Source organism: Protopterus annectens, chromosome 10.part0, assembly GCF_019279795.1.
Source record: "Protopterus annectens isolate FY-2018-M chromosome 10.part0, PAN1.0, whole genome shotgun sequence".
Taxonomy (NCBI): Eukaryota; Metazoa; Chordata; order Ceratodontiformes; family Protopteridae; genus Protopterus; species Protopterus annectens.
Window position 1 is genome coordinate 1,581,791,761 of NC_056744.1, and position 22,431 is coordinate 1,581,814,191.

A 22,431-nucleotide genomic window follows, 5' to 3' on the forward strand; every position below is an offset into this window, starting at 1 on the left:
GAAAAAAAAAACACTTTTTGTTTTGTTATGTGCTTTGGTTATGTTGTTTGATGAATTGCTTGTATTTTTTCAGTAGATGAGTACAAATTCATGGCACTCAGGCACATTGCCAGAAATTTTTAAAGCTGTTTGCCAGCTTCTGGAATGTAGTTCCTCCCCCAGAAGTGTAGTCCAGCCTATTCACAAATCCAGAGAAGGCACACTTGTGGACAGTATACCTTTTTATTATTTAACAAAAAGCATTCCACAAATCGTGATGAATATTGCAATTTAAAAAAAAATGTATTTTATTTATTTATTTTATTTTACATTTGTTTACCGGGCTAGTCTAACTGGATACATGTCCATTTTCAGTAGAGGCCCGGGGAGAAAAGCTCCTAGGTAAATACAGCTAAATTAACAAATTTCTGAGAGTTAAGCATATAAACAAAATCAATACAAAAAATACAAGCAAAAACAGACTGATTTACAGGATAAATTCTAACAATTCAAAGTAAATTGTCAGTATAGAATTCACTCTTAACAGTAGATGCAGTTCATATGGCAGAACCAAAAAACATTTTTTTTTTTTTTTCTGAAGGAAAAGAAGGGGAAGATCAGAGTTTAGGGTGACTATAGAGCTAGTCAGGTTTGGAACAGTAACATAGCCAGTGAGATTTGAGATATACTTTCAGATTGTTTTTGAAAATGGATAGTGAGGGAAGTGTAGAAATGTCATTTGGTAGAAGATTCCAGGCTTTCCCTACTGTATTAGAAAAAAGAGAGTCACCGGCCTTGTTGTTTGTTTTGGTAGAACTAGCTAAGAGTTTATGTGAAGACCTAAGGGAATCTAGGTTCTTGTAGGGAGTGATTAGTGTGGATAGAGCTGGTGTTTTGGATGGTGTGTAAAGGGTTTTGTGAGCTATAGTTAGTTGATTGAATTTGATTAGGTTCTGTAGTTCAAGCCAGCCTAGCTGTTTTAAATTGAGGCAATGATGGGTTCGAAATGGGTTTCCTGTGGCAAATCTGGCGATGTTATTATAGGACCTTTCCAGTTTGCTGAGGTTGTGTTTAGATAGTTTAGTAAAGATGGTTGAGGCATATAGAAGAGGAGCTATTAGATGTGTGTGTGCTATTATTGTACGAGCAGAGGGTAGGAGAAAAGATTTAATCTGATACAGGGAGCCCAATTTTTATTAACTGATTTTATAGTATTGTTTATATGTATATCGAAGTTTAGTTTATTGTCGATGGTGACTCCTAGTAGTTTAGTGGTAGCTTCAGGAGATATAATAGTCTTGTTGATAGAAGTGACTGTGAAATCCAATGGGGGGTATTTGCTGGTGGGAGAGAATAGAAGGAGTTTAGTCTTTTTGGGGTTTAAGAGAAGGCATCTGTGAGTAAACCATTTCTCTACTGTGTTGAAGACTTGTTGGGTAAGGTATAGGAGGTCTGAAGAGGATGAGGCTGAGCATATAAGTGTAGAATCATCTGCATATTGTATACATGAGGCTTGAGGGATGGCTAGGTGGAGGTCATTGATGAAAATGGAAAGAGTAGAGGTCAAGGATGGATCCTTGGGGGACACCGAGGTTGACTGGTAAGTGGGTAGAGAGGGACTTGTGCCATAGTACTGCCTGCTGTCTATTGTCAAGGTAGGACTGGAATCACTGTATGGAGGATGTGTCAAGTGATAGGGATTTTATTATGGTAATAAGAATTTGGTGATTCACCATGTCAAAGGCTTTAGATAAGTCAATGAATAGGGCAGAAGAGAGTTTGTTTAGACTACGGTGTTTGTTGATAGTATCTGTGAAGGAGAGAAGGGCAGTGGAGGTACTATGTGAAGGTCTAAAACCATGCTGGCAGTTAGCTAGAATGTTATTTTGTGTTAAGTGTTGAAGCAGTTGTTTGTGGATGCATTTTTCCATAATCTTAGCTAGAGGTGAGAGGAGGGCAATAGGTCGATAATTGGAAAGCTCGGTAGATTGGCCACCTTTGTGGAGGGGATAATATGGGAGATTTTCCATATAGAAGGGATATAGCTTTCAGTAATGGTTCTGTTGATCAGGATTGATATTGGGAGGGCAATGGCTTTAGCAGCTAGTTGCAGAAATTCTGCAGGTAGTTGGTCTGCTGAGGGAGAGCATGGCTAGCTAGTGTTTGTATAGTGTTAGTGAAGAATGTGTTAAAATCATTAGCTATATTTATTGAAGTTTTGTGTTCAGTATTTTGAGGGCTAGGAGTGGTTGATTTTCCTGGGTGGAGTAGTTGATTGATGCTGGACCAGAACTTTTGTGGTTTGGAGTGATTCACTTGTTGGGATAGTAGGTAGTAGTTTTTTTTATCTAATATTACAGCTTTTTTGGTTTGGTTTCTTAGTTGTTTGAAGGTTTGTTGGTGGATGGGACTTTGAGTCTTTTTCCATATTATCCATTGTTTGTTTCTATCTTTGATTTTTGTTTGGTTTCTTTAGAGAGCCATGGTGCATGTTTGGTTTTGTTCTAATTTGTCTGGTTGGGGCATGGTGGTTCAGGATGGTAAGGAAGTTGGTGTTAAAGTAAGTGGCTTCATCTAAGGATAAAGTTTGTAGTGGTGACCAGTTACATGCTTTTAGTTCCATCTGGAATAGTTCAGAGTTAAAGTTCTTTTGGATCTGATGCTTATTGTGGATGTGGGAGAGGGACAGCTAGTTTTATGTCTGATTATATAGGTAAGGGAGTGGTCACTTAAATCATCTGGGAGAGTTCCTGATTCATAAGTATGGGGAAGACGGTTAATCAGAATCCAGTCTAAAAGGCTAGATTTCTTATTGGATTTATTTGTCCTGGTAGGGGAGGTGATAGTTTGGGAATACCCATATAGGTTTATGTGGTTGGAAGGGAGGTTACTGCAGAAGGAGGTCCAGTCTATATTTGTATCACCTAGGATTATTGTTTCTTGAGGTAGGTTTTGGGATAGCCAGGAGAGAATAGATTCCATAGTTGCTATGTTGTTACCAGGGGGTATGTACAGACAGATGATATAGATAGATTTGGAATTGTTAATAAGGAGTTTAGAGATAAGAATCTCTGCACTGGAGTCTAGAGGTAGTTCGAGGTCATAGGTGGTTACATGTAGGTGAGGTTTATATAGGATAGCAACTCCTCCACCTCTTTTGGAAGTTCGGTCAAGTCTTAGGATATTATATCCCGGTGGGATGATCTGATTGTCTTTGGTTGTAGGTTTTAACCAAGTTTCTGTTAAGCATAGAATATCAAAGGAGTAGATTTCAGTCAGGGCTTGTAATTGGGTAATTTTATTGTTTATGCTGCGTATATTAAGATGAGCAATAGTAAGGGAGTTAGATTGTTTGGAAAATATATGGGTAGGATACTTTTTGGAGTTGAGGATGAAGAAGGAGAAGTTAAAGGCCCTGGGTTAGGGTGGATGTCGCCATCTTTTAAAGAGTAGTATGTTTAGAAAGTAATGGTAGTGGATTCTACTGTAATGAAATAGACATTTCCTGGGATTGAGGTTATTATATTTTGTGTGTTGTGTTCGATGAAATTTAGGAAGTATGTATTTAGAAGAGAATGTGATATTAGCATGTGTAAGTTGTGGGTGTGAGTTTAGTGTGATCGTTTCTGTTTTGGGATAATACAGCAGTGGGTCAAGTGGGTTTTCAAGGAAGGTGAGTAGATGAGTGAGCATTAAGGAAGGTAGTAGTAATGGTATAAGTAATAGTGAGATAAAGGGTGGGATGTTTTGATTCATCATTGTAAGAGTATTAGTTGGTAATAAGAAGGTGGAAGCTTAGACAGTATTAGGAGGAGAAGGGAGAGAGGGTAGTATCAATTAAATGTAGGAGTGTGATGTGTTAGGATAAAGTTAGTGGATGTGGATAGCTGAAGTAGTGTGTAGGGAGGCAGTATAGAGAGAGAGTGTTTGTATAGAGTAGGATGAAAGAATATGCTGTGTGATAGGATTAAAGTGGTGGGAAGGAGGTGAGGGTAGGAAGTGATGACAGAGGAAGGGGTGGGATGGAGGAAGAGGTGTGGTCTAGGAAGTATAAAGGTAGGACCCTGGGGTGGGTGGGATTTGGGGGTAGGGAGGGGATGAGTGAGCCGCAGAGGCTTAACGGAGCGGTAGAAACTGTTAGTAAAACTTTTGTCAGGAAAACAATCAGAAGAGCTGTATGCAGTAAGCAAGAGCAGAGTTTAGTAAGAAGTCAAAGAGTGGGGTTGGTGGATGTAACCCGGGTAAGACAAGAGTGAAGAACTAGTAGGTTAGGTAGTCTTAGGAATTCAAGGATTTGTGAAATAAAACACGGCAGGAGGTACCCAAGAGATAAAGCTGGGTTGTGGGGTGTCACCTTTGTCCGGGTTTGATATTACAGGAGATAAAAGAAGGAGACTGTCTGGTTGTGTAACTAGAAGGGGGTGACTACAAGTAATAGGGAGTACTGTGTGGGTTAGGAGGTATGTGGGTAATATATAAGTTAAGAAAAGGCGGTGGAGACTGCTGTCTGTGCTGGCCTGAAGCCTACGTTGGTTCTCTGGAAGGATGTATTACAATGGTTTACAGAAAATATAGGCAGGATATAGAGACCAACAACATACTTTCTGTTTAACGTGAGACTGGTTGCAGGGAGATTAGGCTTTGAGATTGCCACTGCAAGCATTCAGAATGAGTTCATTCCCCAAGGCAGGCTGATTTCAAGAGACTAGTGCAGGAGATAGCACAGGAGAGTATGGTGCTGAGAGGAGAGAGAAAAAACAACAATGGAGAGGGGAGCAAAAGCAAGAGTTAGGACATGTTGGGTAGGTTTGGTAACATTTATAACAGTTATCATAGATACATAACATAAATAGCAATCTTGCCTCTATAAAAACAGTAACTCAAAAACAATATACTGCAGTACTACACTGTTTCAAGCTTAGTAAGACTTAATCCACAATTCCACCTTCAGCTAAACAGCAAACTCTAGTTATAAAAAATAGCCATTAATACAAGCATTACTACATAGACAAATTCAAATAAATTCTAGCATATCTCATTGTACAAAACAAAGCAATTATTTTTAAGAAATATGCACCATGATTTATATAGCATGCGCTTGGTTACACCTACCTGTGTTAGGACCTAGGAGTGGCGCTTAATATCTAAAAATAAACATTTAATTCTTTACAAGTGTAAGCCAATATTGCTTAAGTTACTTAAAACAATGTTCAGATAAACAAACACTTCTCTTTTGCAACTTGAAATACCATAGAGGTAAAAACACTATTTATGTTTTGTCATTATTTAGTGCATTGCACTTTTTAACATGTATTCTTTAAGTTTGCTGCTCAAAAATCACCTGGGTCCTCCTAGTTGTAATATTTCTGATGCTTATAACTCCTGTTAAATCTCTTCTTCGAGTTCTTTCTTAACATGCAACTTCCATTTGCATAAAAAAATTCACTCCTGACGCTTTACCTCCCTTCTGGTTACTCCAACTCTCCTCTCTAACTTTTCTGTTCCTTCCCCACCAATTGCCCCCCTTTAGTTCCTCTCCCATGTCTCAGAAAATGTCTTCTATTTTAGCAATCCTCTTTTTCCTCTTGTACTCAGTCAGCACATACATCTGATTTTAGAGGCATGCATTTTCTAAGAAGCCAGGACTGTGATCGTATACTCCACATATTTGTTTTTCTCCTGCTTACCAGTACAGTAATATAATATTTTAATGTATGCTGTCTGCCGTAAATCTGAATATATCTGTATGTTCTCCAATGCCAGCCAACTATATTACTCAGTTTTATGACAACTTGCTTTGCTGCTGCTTTATAGCTCTGATATGTCATCACTTTACATCTTGAACTGAATCTTGCAGATTGTGTTGTACACTATTTTGAACTGTATTTTGCATATTATGTCATATTTTATCTTTAAAATGTAGTGCTTCTGTTTGTTTCTTACTGTTGGAGGCTTCTTTCCCAAATCCTCCGGTAAAAATGGTCTCTGCCCTGCTGAAACCTCACATTTAACTGCCTGCCTGCCTGTCTACCTGTCTAAAAAACCTTTTGTCTAAGTATCACTTTCTGGGTAGTCTCTGTAAAGTAGCATTTTCAGTAGAAGTAACACAAACTGAAACAATCCTTTGTGTCTAATTTCTGTCAATGGTATTTGTCGCAGGTACACAGCATGTGATTCAGGCCTGTGAGGATCATGGGATACAATACCTGATCTACACCAGCAGCATGGAAGTGGTCGGACCAAACATGAACGGGGACCCTTTCTTCAGGTAAAACATATTTAAGAGGACAGTCATTAAATAAGACACTGAGTTATTATGTCATTATTTTGCTGACATTTTACATTTCTCTTTTTCCACATCGTACTTTATTTGTGCTCTAATAATAAGGGGATGATTTTATTCAATGATTTTATTATGCACAAACTGTTTCTTTGAAAATACATCAGACAATGCTCCCATGTCTTACAAATGGAGTAAAGAAAGTGCAGTCATGTTAAATGTACACAACAAAACGATAGATCATGTAGGTAGGTAGTATATGAAATTTGGGATTCTGCACACCAGCAACAGTCGCAACTTAGTCTGAAATTTTGGGATTCTAATTTCCCCTTGTGTAAGCTAATACAGGTTTTGCTATGAATCCGCACTCACATATTATTTTTTGACTCCCCCTATTAGTACAGCGTTGGTGGGTAGCATTCTTTTTTTAGTTTTCAATTTGAGAAACCTTAATGAAAGCTTAGTAAACATATGGCAAGCAAATAATACTGACTGTAAGATATTCACTGTCACATGAACATGACATACCTGTATACAAGAGGATGAAAATGACTGCGTTTTACTGCAGGGTCCAAAATCATCTTCCAATCTTCTGATGTTTATAACTGCTGTTAAATCTCTTCTTCGAGTTCCTTCTTAACATACAACTCCATTTTCATAAAAAGAAAATTCACTCCTGACGCTCTACTTCCCTTCTGGTTATTCCAACTCTCCTCTCTAACCTTTTCTGTTCCTTCCCCACCAGTTGCCCCCCTTTTAGTTCCTCTCCCATGGGTGAGTACTCATGCAGTTACAGTGACATCGTCATTAGAGATCTGCTGCTATGGTGATTTCTCTCAGAAAACTCACTGTCTTTTCTAGTAGAGATGATCACTTAAGCATCATGCATAGCATTTAGGCATGTTCCCAAACAGTTTTCAAGCAGTAGTGAATTTTAGTCTTTTGTTAAGTACAAACTTGCAGTTTTAAAAGTACTGTATTTTCATCTTTTTCTGTTTCCTAACTGTGTGTTTCTGAACAGTGTGCTGTGTGTCTCTCTGCAGTTATTTTGCTATAAGAGCGGGTGTTGGTATCACTTCTTTGTTATCTGATATTTAATAGCCTAGAGGGATTCCGCTGTACTTTAAGTGCTAGCCACAAGGTTTGAGAAATCATTTTATGCTCAGCTCCTGAAAGACTTGCTTGGCTACAATTTATTTATTTTTTATTTTTATTTTTTTTATTTAACATATTTTGACCGGGAATGTCCGACTAGGTTCCACAGAGCCTGTTTTCAGCGGAGGCCAGGGGAGAAATGCACCAGATGCATGTCTTTGGAATGTGGGAAAAAAACGGAGTACCTGGAGGAAATCCACGCGAACACAGGGAGAACATGCAAACTCCACACAGAAGGCACCCCAGCCGAGAATCGAACCGGAGAACCTCTTGCTGTGAGGTGACAATGTTAACCACTGCACCACTGTGCCGCCCAACTACAAACTGCAAACATCTGCATTACAAGCTGAAGCTAAGTGAAACTTGCAGTAGTGAATTGTAGTCTTTTGTTAAGTACAAACTTGCAGTTTTAAAAGTACTGTATTTTCATCTTTTTCTGTTTCCTAATTGTGTGTTTCTGAACAGTGTGCTGTGTGTATCTCTGCAGTTAGTTCCCCACACTCCCTCCATGTTCCTGTGTTGGTATTAGTGTTGGTGGCTCTGGAATTGCCCGTCCCTCCTGTAAGTCTGGATTAGAACACTCCTTCTGGGTCCATCTCATTTGCTCAATTAACTGAGTACAGTTAGATCATATTCTGAGTCTAGTGTTCACTCTGCATAATACAGAGAGAAGATTTGAGAAGGCCAGCCCACTTAGGTTCTTCCTTCCCCTCTTCTTGCACTTAAAAAAATGTTTGCACTTTATTCATTTGCTTTTAGTGTATTTGTGTTTCCTCCTACTTCATTTTGCCTTTCTTAAAAGTACTCAATTTTATTTATTCTGCTGCATATATTACTGCTTGGTCGTAGCCTGATTAAATTGTAACTGTTATTCTAAGTCTTTTGGTTTAAGCACTTGGGCTTCATACAGGCTGTTTTACATTAAGAAGGTTTGTGCTCTGCACTGTTGTGGCAGGACAGGTAGCTTACATCCTTCTAAGCTGGGAATTGCTGATTGAAGGCCCAGTGTCTGCTATTCTAAAAGTGTATTAGTTCTGGCTTAAGCACTTGGGCTTCAGGCCAGTTATTTTACATTAAGAAGGTTTGTGGTCTGCACTCTTGTGGGAGGAGAGGCTGGATTCCACCCTTCTGAACTGGGAATTTCTGGTTAAAGGCTTATTGTGCCTGCTTATTTGAACTGTTTCTTTTTGAAATTGGTGTGCCTTGTTGCTGTAGCATAGACCAGATTCAGGCCTGCTGAATCTAGCTTTGTTTGTATAACTTGAGCACTGATCCAGGCCATCTTTTTTTGGAGAAGGTTCCCCTGCACCCTAGTAAGCAGGGGTGTGCATTTAGAACTTGTCTTATTGAAGACTGTTGGAACAAGGCTCAGTTTTGAGCTTTTTTCTGGTTAATTGGGTAACTTGTTTAAATCAGTTTGTTCATTTTTCTATTGTTTATATATATATATATATATATATATATATATATATATATATATATATATATATATGAAATTGTACTTTATTCATCTGCTTTTACTGTATTTGTGTTTCTTCCTACTTTATTATTGGGGGCATTGACTACAACTCTGATCTACGATATATAACAATAAGTATCCTTTTCTGTGCTTTTAAACTGTTTTTTGAGTGTATCTGCTTTATTTTCTGGAAAAAAAAAAAAATATATATATATATATATATATATATATATATATATACACACACACACACACACACACATATATATATATATATATATATATATATATATATATATATATATATATATATACACTTGTTTCCCACCTTTCTAAGCTAGTAGTCCAGTTTTCAAGTTAGTGCTGAATTCAGGGCTGTGTTACAAATCTCTGTGTTTGCCCATACCTTACTTGGATAGAAGGAAGTTTCTCTGTTCACCTGTGAGAGAGGGGAGCTTTGAGCAGCCTATCTGTCCCTGGGGGAGTGGTTTCAGCCCAGAAATTAGTAGTTTATTGGCCATTTTGGGCTAGTTTCTATCTTTTTCATTTTCCTGCTATAAATACCATATTTGCCTAGTTTTGCGCACCGGGCAGTGCCGGTTAGCTAGGGTAAAACTATTCCCGCCTCCACAAAGTCTCCTCTTCAATTTTTTCCTTGGAACTAGACAAGCTTTCAACTTAAGCACTCAAGCCATTCATTTCTCAGCCCGGCACTTGCTCAAAACTCATAGCAAGCACTTATAAATCCTAGCATTAGACCCTCCTGTACTGTACAGTAGGACAAGGCTCTCTATTCGACCTTACCAGCCATCCAGTAAAACAGTTCACTGTACCTATCCAGGCATGTCCAAAGGGCAGTTTCAAGTGTACTCTCCAGTCCAACTGGTGAATCTGGGCATTTTGAGGCAATGTTACAACTGCCTCATGTACACAGACAAGCCCCTCCTCATACCACACTAATACATGCGAGAGATGCAGTTACACAGCCAAACTAGAGTCTAAGCTCACTCAACCTAAGACTGGATCAGACAGTCAAGAGGAGAAGGGAAATACTGGCATCACACCACCAGTCTCACACAGACCCATTAAACCAGCACCTGCAAAAAACACACGTAAATACATTAAAACATACTCGGAGTCTCTAAATAAAAATATGCAAAAGCAACAGGGCCCTCCAAAGCAGACATCAAAGCAACCTCCACCCCCCCCCCAACACAAACCATGAAACACATACTTCACAAAACCAGTGTGCCATGCAATCACAGCCCTTAAGGCAAAATAACATATCCAACATACTAGTAATAGGTGACTCTATAGTCAGGCACACTGACGTCCCACTTACTAGGCTGAATAAGGAGAAGGTTACTGTTGGCTGCCTTTCGGGTGCCAGGATCCGCCACATAACACAAGCACTCAGGTCACTCCAGAACAAGTACAAATATAACTCTGTCATTGTCCATGTTGGTGTGAATGACCTGAGCCATACCTCCCTGGACTACATGAAAAGAGACATGGAAGAGCTCTCTGATCACATAGCCCAGGCCGGTATGACCCTGACCCTGAGAAGCATCCTGCCCTCACCAAGAATGATACCACGGTATAAAGAAAAAATTCTCGATTTCAACAATTGGCTAAGTTTCTGGTGTCATTCAAAGGGGATCCAGTGTTTGTCTGCCTGGGATGACATGCTCAACAAGCCACGCTGCTTCGCTAGAGACGGCTTGCAACTGTCACCCTTAGGCTTTTGAATACTTGCCAAGGCTCTTGCCACCCCCATAGTGCCTTTTTTAGGCAAGGCCTCAAAAGACAAACCCACCTCCGTAAATAGCACAAGTAACAAAAAACTGAGGGTAATGCTACTCAATGCCAGAAGTCTAAACCTCAAAATGCATGCACTTGAGGCACTCCTCAGTATGGAGAAAATCGATATGTGTGCAGTAACAGAAACCTGGTTTAAGGCTGCAGAGAGCACCCCAGCACTACCAGTCTACAACTCATACCATACATTTCGGCCACAGAACCCAAACTGAAATACAAAAGGCGGGGGTGTATCCATATTCATCAAGGATACCCACACCTCCAGGTTAGTGGCGCAGCACGATGCTTCAGAGATCATCCACGTGCAACTAACAATGGACAGAATTGTAATTCAAATTGTAGCTTGCTACAGATCGTCAACCATGTCCCAGGACCCCCATTCCGCATTTCTGGAAACACTGGGAAACATAAAGGTTCTACCAAACACCCTAATATTGGGTGATTTCAATTACCCAAACATTAACGGGGAGAACTACTCAAGTACTAACTCTCTTGCCCATCTTTTCCTAGAATTTATAAACTCAAATTCCCTGGTTCAACTGGTCAACACTCCCACTAGAGGTGACAACATATTGGACCTGGCCATCACCAACATGGGCAACCGGTGTTCCACACCAGAGGTCAACCCCTCGCTGGTTAGATCTGACCAAAAACAAATCACTTTAGATATCCACATTCTGCCCCCACCCCCGGACAAGAAAGCCACCATGAAAAACTTTTCAAGAGCAAACTTCACATTACTTAAGACCGAGGTGGAAAGTTTCAAAGCCCCCATGCTGAAGGATAACACTGTCCAAGCTGCAAAATCCTTTACTAATACATTCTATGGGCACCTACAAGAATGCATGGATCATGCTATCCCAAGGAAAACCAAGACTCACTCCTCCAAGAAAAGGAAGCTAGTCTGGTGGCCTCCTGCTATAAACAAGCTATACAACAGAAGGAGGAAAAGAGTACAGAAAAGAGTAAAATCCCAAGAGGGGAAGACATCCCTGATCAGTATCAGCAAGAAACTACGATCCCTCATAAAATCATCCAAGGCTAGCTTCGAAAGAAAAATTGCTAAGGACTCCAAAGATAACCACAAGGCATTCTTTACCTATATCAAGAATCTAAGTGGCAATGCTCAGATCTGCTCAGAGTTAGTGCAGAATGGCACAAAATACACTGAACTGTCCGATATCACCAGCATCCTGGCAGACAGGTTCAGTGCAAACTTCACCCCCCTCTCACCCCCAAAAGGGCCCATAACCATACCAGAAGAATGTAGAGTTTCTGAAATCACAGACACTCAGGTTAAAACAGCCCTCTCCAAAGCCAAAAACACAGCATTAATGGGACCAGATGGTGTCCCAGGCTGCGTCCTACATGAGCTCAAAGACGAACTCACCCCTCACCTAAACACACTGTTCAAACTCAGCCTCTCCACAGGCTATACACCCATAGAGTGGCACACAGCAACGGTTATTCCTCTCTACAAAGGTGGAGCCACAACAAACCCTGGGAACTATCGCCCTATAAGCCTGACTAGTTTGGTCTGCAAGGCTATGGAGTGCATCATCATGTAACTCATTAAGAGAGACATTGGGAACCTCCAAACACTGGACCCTACCCAGTTTGGCTTTGTTAAGGGCAGGTCATGCCTCCTAACCTGGTGGACTTCTTTGAGACAGTTACCAAGGCTATAGACGAGGGAAAGGTGGTACACACAGCCTACCTATACCTCGCTAAGGCCATCAACACCATTCCCCATTCTGGTGTTATAGACAAACTCACCAGCCTGAACATAAACCCCTACGTCACAAGATGGGTTGCCAACTGGTTCATGGACAGAACCCACATGGTGAGAGCTGTGGGAGCTTGGTCTGAATCTAAACCGGTTACAAGTGGCGTTCCCCAGGGCTTAGTCCTAGGACCCCTCCTGTTTGGCATATACTTTTCAGAGGTACAGCCAAGCACAGAAGGACTATGGCTGACCAAGTTCGCAGATGACTGCAAACTAGGGGCTATAACTGACTCTCCGGCTGACACAGACATCTTCCAAAAGGGTCTCACTGAGACGGATACTGGTGACAAAATCATGGCCTCAAGCTAAATGCCAGAAAGTGCATAGTCATCTCCTTTGGAAAAAACAAAGTACCCACAAACTACCACATAGATGGTAGTACCCTAAATATGGAAGACGTAATAAGGGATCTGGGGACCCAAGTAGATAGTAATCTCACCTTTGATAATCACATTGCCAAAGTGGTTAGAAAATCCTTCTACGTGGCCCACCTAATCACGAAAGGGTTCACATCGAGATCAAAAGAGGTCATTGTGCCCCTCTACTCATCACTCATCAGACCCATCTTAGAGTACAACACCCCATTTGGAATGTACCTTACAAGACACCTGCAACAGCTGGAAAGACCACAGAAGTACCTCACCAAGAGGATCAATGGCCTCAAACAGATGCTCTATGCAGCTCAACTGAAGAAACTTCAGTTGTACTCGGTTGCATACCGCCTACTCAGACGTGATCTCTACCTGACATACAAGGCCATGTCCAACCCAGAATTGATGGACATGCTCCACCTAAAGAAAACCTTATCCCCTCGAGCCACACTCTCTAGGGATCTAAACGTCACCACAATAATAAATAGGACCTGCTGGAGGGGTAGATTCCTGTCCCAGAGACTTCCCATGCTTTGGAACAAGATCCCAATCTACATTAGGCAGAGCTCCTCGCTAACGCTTTTCAAAAGAAACCTTAACGAGTGGATGGGAAACAGAAAGTTTACCACGGGGATCACTTCAGTGGCTCTGCTGGACAGAGGCACAGGGAACTAATCTAAGGGGGTGGCGAAAGCCAGCACATTCTGGCTAGGCTTATAAATGCATTCGGGCAGATAGCCTAATACCCACCTATGAACCTATGAACCTTTTAACACTGGTGTACCAAAATGTGCTCTTCCTAAAAACTGCATTGTGCTTTTACATTATGAAAACTGGGCTTGCAAATCCAGTGGCAGTAGAAAGGTTGCCTGGTCTGTCCGTGTTGGGAAATACACAGGAAGGCTTAAAGTGACAATTACTTGTTGTAGCTAGCTGGTACCTTTTCACTTTTGGCTAAGTAAAGTTTGCTTTTACAACAGGCGGTCTGGGACTACCCCTATGAGGGACCGATGTCAGAGAATAGACAAAATGAAAGGAATAGGGGAATCCTAAATAAAAGGCTTGCACTGTTTGAGTTTTTAGTTGAATCTTGAACAGAAGCTGATTCTAATAATGTTATTATTACTATTAAAGGTATTGTACCTCCTAAAAAGTCTTGCAGGGTCTTCTGTGTCCAGTTGATGTCGTTTCATTTTATTAATCGTTCTTTCTTTAATGCACTGCTCCTATCCTTTAACTCTTTCTTTAAGCAGCTGAAGTTTAGCATCCAGGTCATCGTGGTTCTTATTCTCCAGTGCTGCTTTTAAATTGTGATATCAGCTTCTTGCACACTACGGTTGTTCCTTAATTTCAGATGAAGAAGCATGTAGCTGGCATCCTCTAAAACATCTTCCCATTCCTTAGAAAGCGAATCATCCATACTTTTCAACATTAGTCTTTTGTTCAGTCTGAGTCCCTTGGGTAGTCTCTTCTTATCTATGCTTTGTTGGAAATAAATGTGTTCCCAGTAGAGCCCCTGCATGCGTTTCAGTTACTTTTCTATTTATAAACAGTCTCTGAATTCGCACTTTCTGGGCCCTGTCTACCCTCTCCATTTTCTGTATCAGTTTGTAATTTGATCTGCTTCTTTCCCATTCCAGGTAGGTACAAGTAGTAAATCTCTTAGTCTGTCATTATCCATGTTTCAAAATGCTGGAATTCCACACCAAATGCAGGATCCTTTTACAGAAGAAAAACGTTGGTCTTAGTAACCAAAGTGCCAAACAAGAAACAAGTAATCTCCATGGTATCCCTTAAGTCTCAAACAACCCAAGGATAGTGGGTCCAAAACAAAACAGTGTAAGAAACTTCTCTGTGTGAAAGTTTTTCAATTCCTGTATGTCTAGTTAATCACTGTATATCAAAAAACAGAAAAAAAATCAGAAAATGGTAGTAGAAATAGGGAACTTACAAATGTCCTAAATCAAAAAATATAAACTTATTCTGAAATATTATTAATATTATACAGAAATATTAACTCTATTAGTATTCAGAAGTAATCCAAGCAGGGTAGGCAGTCTTTTACCATTTGAAAATCCCTTATTAAGCACACAGACAAGTGATCCAAACCAAACAAAAAATAAACAGAATGATAGTTTTATCCTAAACTTTCTGACTATATACCTGTTATCAGGTTTGAGAGTGGTTCATTTTGTTGTAATACAAAGTGTATTGGTATACATGTTAGCAAACTGAAATCCCTGCCCCCATACTTATCAATGTGATATTCAAGCTGGTACTGCCCTACTTACTGGTTCCCTATTAAGTAAGCGAATGCTTAATATAGCGATTGCTGTTTAATCGACAGCTAAATGTCCCAGGGAAAAAAAATAAATCACTGGGCCATTTTCAGGACTTTGTCATTTCCACTACTGTGGTGCAATCTCGGAGTGGGTATATTTAAGTAGGGGGGGTGTGGGGGCCATCCCCCCACATGGTGGGTCTGGGGGGTGCAGCACCCCCATTTATTTTGTGTTTTTTTTTTTCAGACTAGATATTTTTTTCCCTGGGGAAAAAAAATCACTGTTCTGTTTTTCGGAATTTTGTGTTTTCATTTTTTTGAGTCAATTATACAACGTTCGCTATTTTAAGTGTTCGCTGTTGTAATATAGACGCTACTTACTAAATGTCCTAATAATTTAAATGTATGCACTTAAAATAAAATTAATAATGATGTGGTACTTCTTGTTAAACAGATTATTATTAAGCAAAGTCTGTGGATTTATCAAATACATTCTAATACATGTTGGAAATATTTAAAGATTAAACCCATTTGGCAATCAAAATATTTTGGCATCCAGAAAAAATACATTGTCCAAAACATAATCTAGTTCCATAAATTATTGTTAACAGATCACTTTCATCTCTATAGACTCCTTCAGGTCTTTGCACAAGAACCCTAAAAATATATATCTATAAAAAAATCTTACTAAAACTAGCCAATATGCATATTAAAAGCAGTGAATCAAAATTAAAACAAAATACAACCTCATATGTACATTTAATGAGCAAGTTAAACCAGGAAAAGTACATCGACTTAATGCTGGCCAGTGTGGGACAGTAAAAAATGAGAAATCATATAAAGTTAGTGGACACTCCATATAAAATAACTCTAAAATCAATATTTAAATAAGGAATGTAGAAAAATAAAATTAGTCCTGTAAACAATGTGGTAATTTTCTAAGTTCCAGTACACTTTTAAGTGAACAGTACTAATTTAGTCCAGGCTTTCTGAAAGAGTTCAGCTTGGATTCCCATATGAGTTCACGTTTTTCTAGTACCTTCAGGATATCACCTTCAAGATCACCCATGTCTATGCAATCCAGTATCTGTTACTTAAAACCTGTGTGTCTTCTGTGCAGAGAAAGGTGTTTGGCTAGTGCATTGTTTTTACAACCAGAGTGAATTTCTGCCAGATGACATGAAATCCTACATTTATAGGATCATAGCATCATAGGAAGTTACTAGGCTAATGGCACTAGGACCCTTACAAGCCTAGCCAAGTTCTACCCTTATTTCCACAATCAGTACCTATTGCTCATGTCCAATAGGGACACAGGTGGCACCCCCAGGGTGAATTTATGGTCACCCATCCAATCGTCCAGATTGTGTTTGAAGAGGGCCAATGAGGTGCTCTGTTTCGCATGAAGAGGAAGTCTGTTCCAAAGGTGTGGTAACCTTTGGGAGATAAATCTGTCCCTTCAGCAGGTTTTATTATGTCACATACCAGGTTAAGGTCTTTAGAGCAAGTAACACTTGTAGCATTTGACTTTCAGATATGAAGCATTTAAATAATGCAGGGTCAGAGATTGCCTTATATGCAAGGCACAGATCACCTCTGAGTAGTCTGTATGAAACAGAATAAAGTGACAGTGACTTCATACGATCTCCATAGGACAGACGGAGAAGACCTTGAATTTTCCTTGTGAGGAACCTTTGTGGTTTCTACAATTGCTGCAGGTGCTTAGAAAGGTGCATGCCAAAAGGGGCATTGTACTCAATTATTGACCTGATGAGGGAAGAGTACATGGAGGTAATAACTTCTTTTTTTCTGAAGGCAATACCCTTACTCATGAGATGAGCAATATAGAATGCTGTTCTTACCACTGTGGAGACATGGCAGTCAAAGGTAAGGTTGCTGTCAACCTGTGTGCCCAAGTCTGTCAAAACGGAGTACATACTTAAGGTGTTGCTATTGATGTGGTAGTTAACAGAAACATCACTTTTACCAAAATGAATGATAATACATTTTTTGCATTGAGTTTAAGGCCATGACTTTGGCACCAATCATTTGTTTGTGTAAAACCCTTTTGTAGGATGTTGACATAATTTGGATATTCTATGAATGCTCAAATGTTGCAGTCATCAGCAAACTTTATCAGCCATAGACCTTTAGTTTTTGCTTGTACTTCAGAGAAATAGATTCCAAACAGTAGAGGTCCCAGGACTGATCCCTGTGGAACACCAGTGGTTACAGGTCTGCTGTTGGAAGTGAATTCCTCTATTTTGACTATATGAGTTCTATCAGTGAGTCAATTAGTGACCCATCTAATGATATAAGGGTTGATGCCTAGTTGGGTGAGTTTGTTAATGATGCTTGAGTGGGGGGGATAGTGTCAAATGCTTTGACTAAGTCCAGGCAGGCTGTATGCACAGATTTCCTCTCATCCAGGGCCTTGATGGCTGTCTCAAAGAAGTCCACCAGGTTTAACAGGCATGATCTTCCTTAGACAAATCCAAACCGAGAAGGGTCAAGTGAGATTATCTATATCTTTGTTGAAAGGTCCATGATGCATGATGATTCACTCCATGGCCTTGCAAATAATCCTAGTCAGGCTAATAGGTCAGTAGTTCCCAGGGTCAGTGGAAGCATCACCTTTGTGCAAGGGAATAACAGTGGCTGTTTTCCATTCAAGTAATATGAAGCCGGTGCTTAGACTATGACTGAAAAGAGTACCCAATGATGTTGCTAATTCATGTTGGAGCCCATGTAGGACTCAGCCTGGGATGTTATCAGGTCCCATAGATACTATGTTTTTGGCCTTAGAGAGGTTATTTACGACCTCCTTTAGAGATACAAGGTAGGGAACAGGTGGTATGGATGTCATGGGGTACATGTGGTGAGGACAGGAGAGTGAAGATTTCACAGAACCTGTCAGCCAACAGATTAGCTATATCCACAGACTCAGTATATGTTGTGTCATTAACTACCAGTTCTGCACAAATCTGGGCCTTTCCTTTTAGGATATGGGTGTAACTATAGAATGCCTTTTGGTTGTCCTTTGTTGAGGAAGCTAATTTGGACTCATAGTCTGCTTTGGAGGACTTCACAAAAAGTCATATGTGCTTGTTTAAACTGAGGAGGGAGTGCTTCCTGTTTAGGAGGGCTCACTCCCTCTTACTTTTAGACAGCAATTTCTTCATATTATTGTAAAGCCTGTTAATGGCAGTTGTCCATCAGGCAGGTTTGCTCTTCCTTGAGGAGCTTGTTTTGGTCCTATCAGGTACAGTCAAAGTCAATGCAGTTATACAGGTGTTTGTATAAAGCTTTGTTATAGAGTTCAGCATAGTTGCTAGTTCCATCTGAGGGAGGTGCAGTGAAGCTATTTATACCATCCCATAAGAGGCTATAATCTGCTTTGGAGAAGTTGTTTAATTTAGTTGCTGCTGGGTTGGGGTTAGGTGTGATAGTTGCTTTGAATGAGACCAATTTGTGGTAAAATCTAACCGGGGGGACTTTACATTGGAGGTGCTACAGTGGTCCCCCATATTGGTGACCACCAGATCCAGGATATTGGCACCCCTTGGGAGGTGTCAACCAGCTGGTCCAGGGCACTGGAGTTAACAATGTCGAGGAACCTTTGGGCAAATGAGTTTGAGCACAAATAATTTGCCCAGTCAATGGATGGATAGTTAAAGTTGCCAAAAAACATGGTGTTTGGATGTATCTTGATAGACTCAAATAGATCGAAATAGGCAGAGTGGGTGTTCTGATTCATAATGGGGGTCTGGTATCTGGCAATGACTTGAATAGGTGTCCGACCAGCAGTTAATGCACCTGAAGTGACTCCAGGGAGACATACTGTTTAACCAATCTGGAGGTGTATTTATCTTTAATGAATATTGATACATCGTTTTGGGCCAATTCCTAGCTCCTTTCAGCCCCCTGCTATAAAACACGCTAAACGCGCGTTTTCCAGCTTGTACCAACTCAGCACAGATCCTCATGGTGGCCTGCAGAGTGATCCAAGCAGCAGAGAGCTAAAAGAGTGACTTTCTACCAGATATAAGTATTTTTTGTGGCTTTCCCACTGTTATTAAGCTAGCGACTGCATTTCGCCTGTTTTACTGCTACTTTAAGTGATTTCTGCATTTTACACTGTTTATTGCACTTTAAGTTACTAATTGTTGCAAATTGTTTCTGTAGGCTATACACTAAAGTGCGCTAGCCGATTTAAAGCATTTATAGCATTTACTGTCTGTTTTTCTCCTTGTCTCTTTAAAAACAAAAAAAAAACAAAAAAAATCTCTTGTTTTCCCGCCTTACTGAACTAGAGTAGTCCAGTTTCAGAGTTGCTGATCCCTGGGCTTTGTTTTTAGTTCCTGTTACTGATCCATTGCCTTATTAGGAGGGAGGAAGTTTCTTTGCTTACCAGTGGGAGTGGGAAGCACTGAGCAGCCTCTTTGTCTGATTTGGTGCAGTTTCAGCCAGAAACTAGTAGTCCATTGGTCGTTTTGGGCCAATTCCTAGCTCCTTTCAGCCCCTGCTATAAAACACGCTAAACACGTTTTCCAGCTTGTACCAACTCAGCACAGATCCTCGTGGTGGCCTGCAGAGTGATCCAAGCAGCAGAGAGCTAAAAGAGTGACTTTCTACCAGATATAAGTATTTTTGTGGCCTTCCCACTGTTATTTAGCTAGCGACTGCATTTCGCCTGTTTTACTGCTACTTTAAGTGATTTCTGCATTTTACACTGTTTATTGCACTTTAAGTTACTAATTGTTGCAAATTGTTTCTGTAGGCTACACACTAAAGTGCGCTAGCCGATTTACAGCATTTATAGCATTTACTGTCTGTTTTTTTCCTTGTCTCTGTAAAAAAACAAAAAAAAAAAATCTCTTGTTTTCCCGCCTTACTGAACTAGAGTAGTCCAGTTTCAGAGTTGCTGATCCCTGGGCTTTGTTTTTAGTTCCTGTTACTGATCCATTGCCTTATTAGGAAGGAGGGAAGTTTCTTTGCTTACCAGTGGGAGTGGGAAGCACTGAGCAGCCTTTTTGTCCGATTTGGTGAAGTTTCAGCCAGAAACTAGTAGTCCATTGGTCGTTTTGGGCCAATTCCTAGCTCCTTTCAGCCCCCTGCTATAAAACACGCTAAACACGCGTTTTCCAGCTTGTACCAACTCAGCACAGATCCTCGTGGTGGCCTGCAGAGTGATCCAAGCAGCAGAGAGCTAAAAGAGTGACTTTCTACCAGATATAAGTATTTTTGTGGCTTTCCCACTGTTATTTAAGCTAGCGACTGCATTTAGCCTGTTTTACTGCTACTTTAAGTGATTTCTGCATTTTACACTGTTTATTGCACTTTAAGTTACTAATTGTTGCAAATTGTTTCTGTAGGCTACACACTAAAGTCGCTAGCCGATTTACAGCATTTATAGCATTTACTGTCTGTTTTTCCTTGTCTCTGTAATAAAACAAAAAAAATCTCTTGTTTTCCCGCCTTACTGAACTAGAGTAGTCCAGTTTCAGAGTTGCTGATCCCTGGGCTTTGTTTTTAGTTCCTGTTACTGATCCATTGCCTTATTAGGAAGGAGGGAAGTTTCTTTGCTTACCAGTGGGAGTGGGAAGCACTGAGCTGCCTTTTGTCTGATTTGGTGAAGTTTCAGCCAGAAACTAGTAGTCCATTGGTCGTTTGGGCCAATTCCTAGCTCCCTTCAGCCCCTGCTATAAAACACGCTAAGCGTAAAAGCTGATTTAGCTGAGTTACCACTGTTGCACACAAGAGCAGCGGTTAAACAAGGTTAAACTATTTGGGCCATCTAAATTCCACTCTTCCAATTTTCCCTTAGAACTACCTTCCTCGAGCTGTACTGCTGATCTAACCAGCATATCCTATAACTGAAAAGTTCATCTCTACTTGATTCCCAAGTAGACTATTCTCTATCTGTAAAGCCTAGCACTTACTCCTACAGTACTTGCACCTTGATAAAGCACTCTTATTACAGATAGTACCCCACCAGCCTAAAACCCACTTCCCGCGGAGTCCTTTGAAAGTCTCTTTATCTACTACTTCTAGTATGTCGAGGGATCAGTTGCTAGTGTCCTCTCCAGCTCAACTGGTGAACCTGGGAATATTGAGGCAATGTTACAATTGCCTCATGTACACAGACAATCCTCTCCTTCTCCCACAAAACACAAATACATGCGAGAGATGCAACTATACGGCCAAACTGGAGGCTGAGCTCTCTCAACATAGGACTGGCAAGACCAGACAGGAGGAGAAGGTAACCACACACAATACATACCCAGTCACACATGGTACCATCACAACTTCAAATCATACACATACTCACACAAAGACATACTCCAAGGCTCTGATCAAAAATTTACCAAAACAGCAGAGGCCACCAAAGCAGACACCCAAACAACTACCACCTCACGACCCAACACATGCAACACATAGACCACACAGTCAGAGTGTCAAACAGTCACAGCCCTTAAGGCCAAACAAAATGCCAGACACACTTGTCATTGGTGATTCCATAGTCAGACACACTGACGTCCCACTCACCAGACTGAGTAAAGAGAAGGTCACAGTAAGCTGCCTGTCGAGCTAGAATCCGCCACATAACGCAAGCACTCAGGTCTCTCAACAGCAGGTACAAGTCGACTCAGTCATTGTCCACGCTGTTGTCAGCGACCTGAGATGTACCTCCTTGGACTACATGAAAGGGACATCGAGGAGCTCTCTGATTATGTAGCCCAGGCAGGTATGACCCTGACCTTGAGCAGTATCCTACCTTCACCTAGAATGATGCCACAATACAGTGATAAGATGATCAGCTTTAATAATTGGCTTAAATTCTGGTGTCATTCAAAGGGGATCAATGTCTGTCTGCCTGGGATGACATGCTGGACAAGCCACGCTGCTGCAAGGGATGGCTTGCACCTGTCACCCTGGGCTTCCGGATATTGGCAAAGGCTCTTGCCACCCCATAGTGCCTTTTTAGGCAAGGCTCAAATTCTAAACCTACCACCCTAGAACACCAAAAGGAAAAAACTAAGGGTAATGCTGCTCAATGCCAGAAGTCTCAATCTCAAGATGCATGCACTCGAGGCCCTTCTCAATATGGAGAACATCGATGTCTGTGCTGTGACAGAAACCTGGTTCAAGGCTCCTGAGAGCACCCCAGCACTAACAGGTTTCACCTCATATCACGCGTTCGGCCCCAAAATCCGGACAACACCAAGAAAGGAGGGTGTCCATATTCATAAAGGACACCCACACCTCAAGGTTGGTGGCAACGCACGATGCATCGGAGAC

At 40.7% G+C, this 22,431-nt stretch overlaps 1 protein-coding gene across 3 annotated transcripts in view; it reads left to right on the forward strand.

Moving 5' to 3' along the window:
* Positions 1 to 22,431, forward strand: part of HSD3B7 (hydroxy-delta-5-steroid dehydrogenase, 3 beta- and steroid delta-isomerase 7) — a 562,140-nt gene that overhangs the window by 404,804 nt on the left and 134,905 nt on the right. For all 3 annotated transcript variants that reach the window (XM_044086232.1, XM_044086231.1, XM_044086233.1), the window contains exon 4: positions 6,139 to 6,247. In XM_044086232.1, the coding sequence (XP_043942167.1) occupies positions 6,139 to 6,247 (109 nt within the window). The remainder of the gene's footprint in view (positions 1 to 6,138; positions 6,248 to 22,431) is intronic.